The sequence below is a fragment of the Monodon monoceros genome, unplaced genomic scaffold, assembly GCF_005190385.1.
Source record: "Monodon monoceros isolate NGI ecotype Baffin Bay Population unplaced genomic scaffold, NGI_Narwhal_1 Super_Scaffold_19, whole genome shotgun sequence".
Taxonomy (NCBI): Eukaryota; Metazoa; Chordata; class Mammalia; order Artiodactyla; family Monodontidae; genus Monodon; species Monodon monoceros.
Window position 1 is genome coordinate 5,527,096 of NW_021703775.1, and position 13,925 is coordinate 5,541,020.

Consider the following 13,925-nt stretch of genomic DNA (forward strand, 5'->3'; position numbering starts at 1 on the left):
GAGAGGAAACCTTAAAGTGCCAGAGAAGAGCAGAGAGCTGCCCACCCCAAGGAGCCTGTGCAAATTTATTGGCTTCAGTGGCCCAGAGACTCTCTCCTGAGATGAATTGTGTGATGTGCTGTCCCTCCACCCACCCTGCAAAGAAACCATTGCTGACCAACGAGATTTAGGGGGTGTCCTGGTGACTGACACTTATGTAGCTGCCACCCGAGGACACTGAACGTGCAAGGAGAATTAAGCCAGAGGCAGGTAAATTAGATGCCCACCTCAGCCACATCAGTGCTGAATGTGAGGAGCAGACGGTGCGGGTCCTCAGTTCAGGGGGACATTGTTTGGAAACTTCAAGAGAGCCCTGCTGTGGAGCCTGGAAACTTGTGGTGTGAGGCTGTTGTTTCAAAATGATCTCTCCCTCCCATAAGAGGGGTAGGGAGCCTGAAGGGCCAGGGGCTTCCTGAGACTGCAGGGGCCTCCTAGGTGGATGGGAAGTAGATAGAGTTCGTGGCCACTTACCCCAAGTGGGTTGCCTCTTGGGTTTATGATCCCAAAAGAGCAAGACGGGAGGTAGGACTCATGGAGAGCTGGGTAGGGTCACTGGTTGTTATGGACTGAATGGTGTCCCCCTCAACTCCCCAAATTCAAATGTTGAAGCCCTCACCCCCAATGTGGTGGTATTTGGAGGTGGGACCTTTGGGAGGTGATTAGGTTCAGATGAGGTAATGAGGGTGGGGCCACCCTGATGGGATTAGTGCCCTTATCAGAAGGACGAGAAGTCTGCTCTAGTGATGACCAAAGGACATTGCTTTGGCAATGCCATGCCTAAAAATGGGAGAATACAGGGAAATAAATACCATTGGTTTAAACTCTCATTTTTCCTTATGAGGAAAAATGAGAGTTCTCTTAGATTCTTCTTTTTACTCCTTCCCAAAGTGCCCATCAGAACAATAGTCCTAGTACGGATGTTCTCCATACTCACCCCAAATCCACAGGTCCAAGGTGAGTTCTCTGGCATTTCTATGTGGGGGGTATTTATAAGGTCCTCACATACATTCACACTCTGGGGAGAGCAATGCTGCAGGTAACAGAGAGAGAGAAAGCTCAGAGGTAGCATAATGCATGTCTGGCTTCTCTGTAAGTGGTACATGACTCTGTTGGTCGTTATGCCTCTCACGTTGGCTAGATTATTCTGCACGGTTGCTTGTCTGCCAGCCCTTTGAGGTTAGAGTATCTTCGGCTTCCCACTTGGGAAACCCGGCCCTCCTAGCCAGGCATTCACCTATTTCCACACTAGACATACCTGATGTACACATGCCTCTTCTTGTGCAGGACCGTGCTTGCTTCAAGTCATGGACTTGATCAAACCTCTGTCACACCACTTGGAGCTGGCACAGTCCCCGTGCCAAGGTGCCCATGTCCAGTGGGGAGGTCTAGGAGGAAATAATGACAACTAAGATGTCTAAGCTTTTTAGTAACAGTGTTGCTTAATGCTTCACTAATAGGTTGATTGTGTTTTTAGTTGCCTTTGAAAGAAATTAACTTACTAGGTACTATTCTAATGTTTCTGTGGTTTTGTTTTAACATGTACAATAAAACCTCTTTTTATATCTGTTTTAAGGAATTTTTAATAAAAGATATGAAGTACAGATTGATAAACCTGGAAATGTCCTAGTGGCAATGCCCTTGGGCCACTGGCAGAGCCATCTCAAGAGGTCTTCTCTCTGTGAACTTGGGCTGAGGTCCCTTTTGAGGGACCCTCATTCTTATGGGGTAAATTCTGTGAGAATGTTCAGAATTGGTCACCCTGGGGCTTGTTTCCCCTGGAATGGCTGTATGATTATAGATGTTTCTGTCACTTGAGTGGAGGTGGTCAGAATTCCACACGTTAGTGAGACTGGCAGGACGCCCACAGAGAGGTCCCGGGGATGACTCGTCTGGTTGGCTGGCCCATCCGTGTGGCAGAGGGATGGGTGTTCCCAAACCCCAATGCTGCGGTGACTGGGACCAGGGCCCCAGTGGAGGGTGCCTGCCTTGTCAGCCAGCAAACTGGGATGTGAGAAGCTGGAATGTTTTAATAACATAAATGCAGGACTCGTATTTGGAAAGTGAGTTCATATTCTAAGAATTGCTTTTGTCTCTTAATCTCTGTGTCTTTTTCTGTTCTAACCCAGGTGCCACGTTAGAGGAAATAAACCAGCACTGGGACTGGCTGGAGCAAAATCTCCTCCACACCTTGTCCGTCTTTGATAATAAAGATGACATTGCCAGTTTTGTCAAAGGGAAGGTGAAGGTAGGTCCCTGGACTGTGATGTTTCTCCCCGTTTCCCCATCTTTCTTATCACATCCTTACAACCTTCTAGACACTACAGCATTTTAAATCATATTCTTTTCCCTTAACAGTGTTCTCCATGATAATTGAACTTCTTGGCTTAATACGTGAAGCAAAATGAGTTTGACTTGCCATCAGTCAAATTTTGCAGAGTCAGTCTGACAAAATTCACCCGAAAAAAAAAAAAAAAAACCAACAAAAGCCTCATTCTCAGGCCTGAGGTTTCGTTACCCTTTACAGAAGTGAAGGTCCTTTTTTATCTCAGGGGAAAAAAAAAATGCTAAGATTCGTGTTTTTGCACAGCAACAATGTTATTTGACCCCTGAAGCTAGTTACTCCCAACTTTTTTTGCAGCTGTGACACCTTGTCTGTCTTTTATTTTGTTGGACCTAGCACTTGCCTCCTTCTGAAAGTGGATCTTTTTTCTTAAAATATGTTAAGTGAAGAATTAAAACCAAATAAGTTTTGAGAAAAGAGAGGACTATTTGGGGAGGTCTCTACATACCTGCTGTGAGCTATGTCTTATGTTAACAGGTCTCACTGCAAAAGCATGATTGGTAACCGGTGCTTTAAAAACCCTCTCAGTGTTGTTCATCGTTGCTTGTTTCATCTTTATTTCTTCTAGGTCCTTGTTAAATGTTTCTTGCATTTTGTCCATTCTATTTCCAAGATTTTGGATCATCCTTACTATCATTATTCTGAATTCTTTTTCAGGTAGACTGCCCAGAAACTAACACACCATTGTAAAGCAATTATACCCCAATAAAGATGTTAAAAAAATAAAATAAAATAAAATGAAATGTCATGTTTTATCAAAAAAAACCAAAAAACAAAACCCCTCTCAGGCAGGGAGAGACGGTTTCTCATTCTAAATTTAACTGTCTTACTAAACACTTTAACACATGAGCCTGTAATACAGTTTTCATCCCTTAGGGTAAAACATCCTAGAGTGTTGTTTTTTCTTCCCAAAAGTGTGCCTTTCCAGCACCCCATGTGCTTTGGCTTTTAGTAAAGGGTCTTAGAGTGAATTCTCGAATTTGAAAGGACAAAACAAGAGCACCTTTTTCATTTGGGGATTGGGTATACTCGTGGGATCAGGTAGAAGACCAGTCTTCTGAGTCCAGGTGGAATGACAGTGTTGTCTGGTGGGGATTAGCAGGTGGGCGCAGGCCCTGGCGGGTCTTGTCCGTCTTGTGTGTTACCACCACAGCCTGGTCCAACTTGGTTCCTTGGGTCAGGCTGCACTGGGGCTTAGCAACAGAAATACCCGGTTCACAGTTATTTTTCACATTGACCCCCTTTTCTTGGTCTCGCATGGGTTGTGGCGGTTCTTTGATTTAGGTGTTTCTCCTCTTAGTTGGGAGCGAGGAAATGCATTTCTGCTGCAGTGGCTTTTAGAAAGCTTCTGTAGGGGAGGGAAAAACTTTTCCTTTACCCTCTTAGGTTCTGTGCCAGGGGCCTGGAAATTAAACTGACAGAAGACAGATTAATGAGAAAAACAGAGTTTATCAGCCTCTGCGGCCCACAGACAGGTAGGAGAAACTCTGTCATGAGTAACTCAAAGGGGTGCTTAGGACTTGGGGCTTGGGCAGCATCGTAACGAAGAGCAGTGCATTTGTAGAGAAGTGAGGCGTCAAAGGAACAGGAGTGCGGCCTTTTAGAGCAGCAAACTGCCGGACACTGGGTACTGGAGTGAGACTGACTGCTCCAGTCGGGTTCATCCTGTAGGCTCCTGCTGGTGCCTCTGGAGTTGGTCAGAGTCCAGAGTTGTCTCTGGTGATTCAGAGTCTGAGAGCTGCTTTTTCCTCTTTCTGGCACAGGATGGGGAGACACCTTTAGAAGTGGGGATTTGTGTCCTGTTTTTAGGTAAATAGTGGGGGAGGGCAGAGAGCTTTTTTGGCATCTGCTGTTTGTCAAGTGTCTTTAGCTCAAAATAATTCTTATGCCAGAGTGGCATATTATGGGGTGGCATATTCTGATCCCTTAACACTTCATAGTGAACATGCCTTTTATTTCCCAGGGAGGCTACTGGCCTGGAGCAGGGGCCGGGGATTGAGGGGTCTGGCTGGTCGGAGGCTGGTCGAGCCTTTGGGGCCACCATGTGGTGTTGGTTCTCCCTTTGCCCTGGGCAGATTTGAAGGATCTGGGAATTGGGGCTTTCCTACTCAAAACCTGACCATCGACTGCTCTATGGAGGGTTTTTGTTTTTGTTTTTGTTTTGCGGTACGCGGGCCTCTCACTGTTGTGGCCTCTCCCTTTGCGGAGCACAGGCTCCGGACGCACAGGCTCAGCGGCCATGGCTCACGGGCCCAGCCGCTCCGTGGCATGTGGGACCTTCCTGGACCGGGGCACGAAACCGCGTCCCCTGCATCGGCAGGTGGACTCTCAACCACTGCGCCACCAGGAAAGGAATCCCTCTGCTTTGAGCTGTGCTGTAACCAGACCCAGCAGACAAGGAAGCCAGCAGTCTGTGTGGCCGCCCTTGTCTGGAGCCGTGACTGTTTGCTGTAGAGGCTTCTTAAAAAATGCCCTTCAGGGACTTCCCTGGTGGTCCAGTGGTTAAGACTGCGTGCTTCCAATGCAGGGGGTGCGAGTTAGATCCATGGTTGGGGAACTCAGATCCCACATGCTGTGTGGTGCAGTGAAAAAATGAGATAAAAATTAAAGAGAAAAAATCCCCTTCACGTTTCAAGGTGCAGAGCATTTATTATATATTAGACACGCTTTAAAAAAAAAATACCTCTCTTAAATAACATTTATATTTTATAATGTCTTGTTAAATAAAATTTGGAAAAGAAAGAAAAACATAATGAGGGAAATGCAAATCACTTGAAATTTCAGATTGACTTTTAAAGTAATTTAAAATTACATTTTTATTTTAATGGTAATGCCCAGGATATTTTCTAAAACCGCTTGTGCAATGCAGATTGGGTAGCAGTTCCCCCAAAAGTGGCCTTATCTTATTAGCCTTTTGTGAAACCACCCATACAAGAATAGAAAGGAAGGAAGGTGCTAATAAAAATAAATAAAAAGATAGAATTACAGTGTATTTTAAAAATCGAGTAGCATATGTAAGGCCTGAGGTCGGGGAGTTCTTGAACAGAAGAAATTCTGGGTGAAAAAAAAATGTACAGTGAGCTGTCAGGAATGGGAATCAGAATTGTGATACTGTCAGTGTGCTGTCACCCTTAGGATCAGGCCACAGCTTACATTCTAGGCACGTCTACCCCCCTCGCCCCAGATTTAGAGAGGATCCTCACTATTGTTTGTCATCAACAAAACAATTGTAGATTCAGATTCTTCTTTCCCATCTTGCCTCCCCGTATACCGAGGTGCTTTGGAGGTATTGACAACCTCAGGAACCTCAGCCACCCTGTCCCTTTTCTACCTTAGAAGACTAGAGGTGATATAGTGGTGGTGGAATGTATCAGGTGTCACACAAGCAAGCATTATTGGCTTTACACCCAATATTTGAACCCAATGAGGAAGACATTCGTGAGTTGTTTTTTTTTAAAGACCAATACTTATTTATTTATATACTTATTTTTATTGAAGTATAGTTGATTTAGAATGTTGTGTTAATTTCTGCTGTACAGCAAAGTGATTCAGTTATGTATACATTTTAAAAAAAATTCTTTTCCATTATGGTGTATCACGGCTATTGAACATATAGTTCCCTGTGCTCTACAGTAGGACCTTGTTGTTTATCCATCCTATATGTAATGGTTTGCATCTGCTAACCCCAAACTCCCACTCCATCCCTCTCCCACCCTCCTCCCCCTTGCCATCCCCCAGTCTGTTCTCTACGTCCATGATTCTGTTTCTGTTTCGTAGATGGGTTCATTTCTGTAAAAAGACCAACTTTTAAACTCCAGCTTGGGTGGTTCTTCAGGGTTGATGCATTGAGTTCACACACCCAGGACAGTCACTTGACTCTCTCTGACTCGTGTCTCTGGAGGCAGGAGCAGGGAGAGATTATAAAATAGTAACATGTTTGAGAACTGGAGCTTGGGAGTCAGAGATTTCCAAAGCCTGATGGCTGGAGAGCGGCCAAGAGAGAGACTGGTACTGAGGTTCCCCCCCCAGCTTGCTTTCTCCCCACGGGGATGTGTTTCTGGGGGGTGCACGGCGTCCTCATCCACCCTGTGGGTCTGTCTGAGCGGGGCCGGCTCCCTGGCTGCGCATGCGCGGTTGTCCTTGCCCTTCTCCTGACCCAGGGACCCTTCTCTCTGTGCGTCAGGCTCTGATCGCCGAGGAGACAAGCAGCAGGCTGGCCGAACAGGAGGAGGAGCCTGAGAAGTTCCGAGAGGCCCTGGTGAAGTTCGAGGCCAGGTTCAACTTCCCGGAGGCCGAGAAGCTGGTCACCTATTACTCGTGCTGCTGCTGGAAGGGCAGGGTGCCCCGTCAAGGCTGGCTCTATCTCAGCATCAACCACCTCTGCTTCTATTCCTTCTTCCTGGGCAAGGAGCGTAAGTGAGGGGCAATTGGGTCCCTCCCAGGTGGACCTGGCCCCTGGGATGCTCAGCGCTGGTCCCGAGACCACTCGTTACGTGACTAGTTAGACGACAAAAGATTTAAATAAGTGGTTGAGACATAACAGGTCACACACGATTAATTTCCAAATGCCCTCTGCAGACAATCATATTGTATTACATACACGACGACCACGAAGCAGGTTTGATTTTCTTTTTAAAATTTTTATTGGAGTATAGTTGATTTACAATGTTGTGCTAGTTTCTGCTCTACAGCAAAGTGAATCAGTTATACATATACATATATCCCCTCCTTTTTAGATTCTTTTCCCATAGAGGTCATTGCAGAGTATTGAGCAGAGTTCCCTGTGCTATACAGTAGGTCCTTATTAGTTATCCATTTTATATATTGTAGTGTGTACATGTCAGTCCCAATCTAAGGAGGTTTGGTTTTGCGGGAGTTCATTTCTTGTCCTGCCTTAAGGATCCTTTCTGTGTAGCTCCCTTCATGCAAAAACCGTACGGAAGGGTTTTTGCTACTATATTATCTATTACTTTGAAAACAGTGTTATAACTGATGGCCCAGGAGTTCTAAAGGAATGGGACAGGTTGTGCTTCTGAATCCTGGGGGGCCATTTAGAGAATTCCTAGGCTTGAAGGTCATGACTGCTCCTGGGAGACTAGCAGTTGTTCCTAGAAAGGGGTTCCTCACGTGGGACCCCCTGAGATCCAGGCAGGGATTCACTTCTCAATCATTTTTCCACCCACTGTCATCGTTCTGGGCAGTGGGATTCCAGGCTGAAAAAGGGAAGCCACAGGGTCAATTGTATATTGAAACATTCAAAGCCATTACCATTGAAACTTGTTCCCGTAACAAATTTCGTTTCAAGGGCCCACGCAGGGTGGTATATGTGCTGTATCTATATTTATATATTTAAGTATATATTTTTTTCTTCCTGCGTTTGTTTATATTTCACGTGGAACCAGTGTGCAGGGCTCCTCTTGCACTCTGCTATGGCCAGCGTCCTGCACGTGGTCACGCCTTGTCTTTCCCTATGCCACCAGCCTGGGCTCAGACACCCCAGTACATGCCCCCTGTGTGCACAGCCTTCCTCCCTCTTGGGATGTGCTCTTACCTAACTCTTGCCATCCTTGCTCTTCTGCTTTCTGAAATGCTTCTCAAAATGAACACCTTGTCTCTCCCGGCCTTCCCCATTCTTAGGCCCATTTGGGAACTCTCGTTCATCCTTTAAAATTCAGTTCACATTTTTTCACCTCCAGGGAGCCTTCCCTGGTCCCCTTGTAATTTGTCCTCTATTTGCATCTGTTTTGGGTCCTGTCAGGTCCCTGGTTGCTTCTTTGTTTACATGTCTGTTATTCCTATTTGAACGTGCTTCCTAAGTGCAGGGCTCTTCACAAAGTAGATGCTTAAGAGAGAAAGCTGATAGCATAGATGGAGTGTGTCGGTGTGTGTGAAAAGAACTATATAAAAGCAACTAGAGGTAGCTGAAGAAGCTTATTCTCATGCCTAATGTAGAAAAGTGGACTTTTAAATGATTAAAGCACTGAAAACATTATTGCAAAATAAATGGAGAGACATGATAGAAATAAAAACAGCTCATCATTCCCATTTTCACTTGAAAAGGAAAATGAGTTATTTTCTGATATTTATCAGTCACCGTCACTAAACCGGATTTTGTTAAGTTGATAAAACTTGGAAAGAAGAAATGATTCCTAGTATTTTTTTTTTTTTTTTTTTTTTTTTTGCGGTACGCGGGCCTCTCACTGTTGTGGCCTCTCCCATTGCAGAGCACAGGCTCCGGACGCGCAGGCTCAGCGGCCACGGCTCACGGGCCCAGCCGCTCCGCGGCATGTGGGATCTTCCCGGACCGGGGCACGAACCCGTGTCCCCTGCATCGGCAGGTGGACTCTCAACCACCGCGCCACCAGGGAAGCCCGATTCCTAGTATTTGATAACATTTATCATTTTGACTTGTTACGTACGTCCCTCCCCACTTGCTCTGCATCAGCCCGCTAGCCTAATTACCACTGCGCTGGAAGCACTTCCGAGAACAGAACGCCCCTTTATAAACTGTGCAGTTAGTAACCATAGTACTTCAGTAAAAGCTACTTGTGCTCTGTTTTCGAAGATTTGAGCAGCTGTCACTTGACATAATCTAAATGTTAGGCCTGTGCCTCTAAACCAGATCATGAACCCTCTTTTGACCTCTGTTTTTCATAGCTTATGCCATGAATGCTGCTACTGAAACCAGAATTTATGTGGATCAAGAAACATCTGCGGTTTGCAAATATTGAAGTTTAACTATTTTGGGGAAAGTTTTCACATTGTTAACTTGGTATGGCAGAATGATGTCCCTTGTATGTGTGCGGTAGCCAGCAACTTGGGAAGTTTTACTTAAATCTTTAAGATAATTGTTAGAACATGGGTTGGGTTCTAACGAACAGCTGTGAAGCAGTTCCTGTGTTTCCTCTTTCCTGCTCTGGTTTGAAAGCTATTTGCATTTCAGCTGCAGGAAAAGCTTTGCACTGTTGCTGGTGCATTCAAGTTTGGGTTACATTTGAGGGTAAAATCTGTATTTGCCCTTTTTTCTTTTCTAGTTAAACTTGTAGTCCCTTGGGTTGACATCCAGAAGTTGGAGAGGACATCCAACGTCTTTCTGACAGATACCATCCGCATCACCACACAGAATAAGGAGCGGGACTTCTCCATGTTTCTGAACCTAGATGAGGTGTTCAAGATCATGGAGCAGCTGGCTGACGTGACACTCCGAAGGCTGCTGGATAATGAGGGCTTTGACCTGGACCCAGGTCTGCAGGAGCCCAGCCAGATCACCAAGAGGTAGGAACCTCCATACACAGGTGTTCCTAACCTCACAGGGGACCACAGCCCATGTGCCACCTTCATGGACATGTGTTTTGGTTTTTTTTGTTTTTATAAGTATATTTTTGTTTTGTTTTGTTTTTGCGGTACGCGGGCCTCTCACTGTTGTGGCCTCTCCCGTTGTGGAGCACAGGCTCTGGACGCGCAGGCTCAGCGGCCATGGCTCACGGGCCCAGCCGCTCCGCGGCATGTGGGATCTTCCTGGACCGGGGCACGAATCCGTGTCCCCTGCATCGGCAGGCGGACTCTCAACCACTGCGCCACCAGGGAAGCCCTATAAGTATATTTTTAAAACATATTTATTTATTTTGGCTGCGCTGGTCTTAGTTGTGGCATGTGGGATCTTTAGTTGAGGCATACGGACTTTTAAGTTAAGGCGTGCAAACTCTTAGTTGTGGCATGCATGTGGGATCTAGTTCCGCAACCAGGGATCGAACCCAGGCCCCCTGCATTGGGAGCGTGGAGTCTTACCCACTGGACCACCAGGGAAGTTCCGGACATGTGCTTTGTTAACCTCATTGTATTAGTTTGAAATTTCCCTCGTGGCGTCATCCAGATTTTCCTATGTCGTTAATCATGGCAGAGAGATAATAATTGGCAATGATGGTTATTCATTTCCTTTATGCAGTAGGCTTTGATTCCTGGATCCAATTTCCCCTTTTTTTCCAGAAAGTATTTCAAAATTGATTTTCATTAAAAAAAAAAAAAAAAAAAAGCTTCCAGGAAATTCCCTGGTGGTCCAGTGGTTAGGACTCCACGCTTTCACTGCCATGGCCCTGGGTTTGATCCCTGGTCGGGGAACGAAGATCCCACAAGCCGCGCAGTGTGGCCAGGCAAACCCAAACTTTCAGAAAATACAATACAGGTAGCCTCATGATAGCATTCTATTCAGCATGGGGCTTTATTAGTGCACATTAAGAAATGTTGTTTTTTCATATCACATTACGTTGTAGAAGACGTTTTCAGGAGCACTGGATATATTTTTGGTACCAATTTGTCACAAGAAATGTGCCTTACTGATAGTAAGCCAGCATTCTTTGTTATTTGCCCCCAATTGATACTGGTCATGGGGACTTATGAGGTCGTTGCTTGAATTATTTGTCAATTTAAAGCAGTTCGATTTTATTACCTAAAATTCAAACTGTGGTGTTTGAGCTTGACTGTGATTTCTGGCTTCGTGGTTCACACTGGGTGACTGCGGAGCTGATGCCTTTGTAAAAGTTCACCTTTGCATCCTTTGAAAAACACTTTATCCCTGAAGTGCTGCCCTGGCTGGATGTTTTTGATGTAGTTACAGAGTCACCACTGCTGTCTGCACACTGCTTGTCATTAAAAAACTTTTTTTTGGTGGTAAAGTACACATAACATAAAATTTGCCATCTTAACCATTTTTATTTTTTAAAAACTTTTTTAATTGAATGAAAGATTCTTTAAATTCTATAGTGCTTTACAACTTTCAAAAGCTTCACACACATGATTTCATATAATCCCACAATAACCCTTTTTTAAAATCCCTTACTTCTATGTTGCCCCTCTCCCTATCCCTCTCCCCACTGGTAACCAGTAGTTTGTTCTCTGAGTCTGCTTCTTTTTTGTTTTATTCACTAGTTTCTTGTATTTTTTAGATTCCACATATAAGTGATATCATATGGTATTTGTCTTTCTCTGTCTGACTTAGCATAATGCCCTCCAAGCATCCTTGTTGCTGCAAATGGCAAAATTTCACTCTTTTATTTTCTATTTATTTATTTTTTACATCTTTATTGGAGTATAATTGCTTTACAATGGTGTGTTAGTTTCTGCTTTATAACAAAGTGAATCAGCAATACATGTACATATATCCCCATATCCCCTCCCTCTTGCGTCTCCCTCCCACCCTCCCCATCCCACCCTTCTAGGTGGTCACAAAGCACCGAGCTGATCTCCCTGTGCTTTGAGGCTGCGTCCTACTAGCTATCTGTTTTTTTTTTTTTTTTTTTTGCGGTACGCGGGCGTCTCACTGCTGTGGCCTCTCCTGTTGCGGAGCACAGGCTCCGGATGCGCAGGCTCAGCGGCCATGGCTCCCAGGCCCAGCTGCTCCGCGGCATGTGGGATCTTCCTGGACCGGGGCACGAACCCGTGTCCCCTGCATCGGCAGGCGGACTCTCAACCACTGCGCCACCAGGGAAGCCCCTAGCTATCTGTTTTACATTTGGTAGTGTATATATGTCCATGCCACTCTCTCACTTCGTCCCAGCTTCCCCTTCCTCCTCCCCGTGTCCTCAAGTCCATTCTCTATGTCTGCGTCTTTACTCTTGTCCTGCCCCTAGGTTCATCAGAACCATTTTTTTTTTTTAGGTTCCATATATGTGTATTAGCATATGTTATTTGTTTTTCTCTTTCTGACTTACTTCACTCTGTATGACAGACTCTAGGTCCATCCACCTCACTACAAATAACTCAATTTTGTTTCTTTTTATGGTTGAGTAATATTCCATTGTATTTATGTGATCTTCTTTATCCACTCATCTGTTGATGGACACTTAGGTTGCTTCCATGTCCTGGCTATTGTAAATAGAGCCGCAATGAACATTGTGGTCCATGACTCTTTTTTTTTTAAACATCTTTATCGGAATATAATTGCTTTACAATGGTGTGTTAGTTTCTGCTTTATAGCAAAGTGAATCAGCTGTACATATACATATATCCCCATATCCCCTCCCTCTTGCGTCTCCCTCCCACCCTCCCTATCCCACACCTCTATGTGGTCACAAAGCACTGAGCTGATCTCCCTGTGCTATGCAGCTGCTCCCCACTAGCTATCTGTTTTACATTTGGTAGTGTTTATATGTCCGTGCCACGCTCTCACTTCATCCCAGCTTACCCTTCCCACTCCGTGTGTCCTCAGTCCCCTTCTCTATGTCTGCGTCTTTATTCCTGTTCTGCCCCTAGGTTCTTCAGTACCTTTTTCTTTTCTTTTTAGATACCATATATATGTGTTAGCATATGGTATTTGTTTTTCTCTGACTTACTTCACTCTGTATGACAGACTCTAGGTCCATCCACCTAACTACAAATAACTCAATATCGTTTCTTTTTATGGCTGATATTCCATTGTATATATGTGCCACATCTTCTTTATCCATTCATCTGTCGATGGACACTTAGGTTGCTTCCATGTCCTGGCTATTGTAAATAGAGCTACAATGAACATGGTAGTACATGACTCTTTTTGAACTATGGTTTACTCAGGGTATATGCCTAGTAGTGGGATTGCTGGGTCATATGGTAGTTCTATTTTTAGTTTTGTAAGGAACTTGCATACTGTTCTCCATAGTGGCTGTATCAATTTACATTCCCACCAACAGTGCAAGAGTGTTCCCTTTTCTCCACACCCTCTCCAGCATTTATTGTTTGTAGATTTTTTGATGATGGCCATTCTGACCCGTGTGAGGTGATACCTCATTGTAGTTTTGAGTTGCATTTCTCTAATGATTAATGATGTTGAGCATTCTTTCATGTGTTTGTTGGCAATCTGTATATCTTCTTTGGAGAAATGTCTATTTAAGTCTTCTGCCCACTTTTGGATTGGGTTGTTTGTTTTTTTGAGATTGAGCTGCATGAGCTGCTTGTATATTTTGGAGATTAATCCTTTGTTGGTTGCTTCATTTGCAAATATTTTCTCCCATTCTGAGGGTTGTCTTTTCCCCTTGTTTATGGTTTCCTTTGCTGTGAAAAAGCTTTTAAGTTTCATTAGATCCCATTTGTTTATTTTTGTTTTTATTTCCATTCCTCTAGGAGGTGGGTCAGAAAGGATCTTGCTGTGATTTATGTCATAGAGGGTTCTGCCTATGTTTTCCTCTAAGAGTCTTATAGAGTCTGGCCTTACATTTAGGCCTTTAATCCACTTTGAGTTTTTTTTTGTATATGGTGTTAGGGAGTGTTCTAATTTCATTCTTTTACATGTAGCTGTCCAGTTTTCCCAGCACCACTTATTGAAGAGGCTGTCTTTTCTCTATTGTATATTCTTGCCTCCTTTATCAAAGATAAGGTGACCATATGTACGTGGGTTTGTCTCTGTCCTTTCTATCCTGTTCCATTGATCTATATTTCTGTTTTTGTGCCAGTACCATACTGTCTTGATTACTGTAGCTTTGTAGTGTAGTCTGAAGTCCGGGAGCCTGATTTCTCCAGCTCCGTTTTTCTTTCTCAAGATTGCTTTGGCTATTCGGGGTCTTTTATGTTTCCA

At 44.5% G+C, this 13,925-nt stretch overlaps 1 protein-coding gene across 3 annotated transcripts in view; it reads left to right on the forward strand.

Annotated features, from left to right (window-relative positions):
- Window positions 1-13,925, forward strand: part of TBC1D8 (TBC1 domain family member 8) — a 125,264-nt gene that overhangs the window by 65,343 nt on the left and 45,996 nt on the right. For all 3 annotated transcript variants that reach the window (XM_029231764.1, XM_029231762.1, XM_029231763.1), the window contains 3 exons: window positions 2,166-2,284; window positions 6,564-6,792; window positions 9,415-9,655. In XM_029231764.1, coding sequence (XP_029087597.1) covers window positions 2,166-2,284; window positions 6,564-6,792; window positions 9,415-9,655 — 589 coding nt within the window. The remainder of the gene's footprint in view (window positions 1-2,165; window positions 2,285-6,563; window positions 6,793-9,414; window positions 9,656-13,925) is intronic.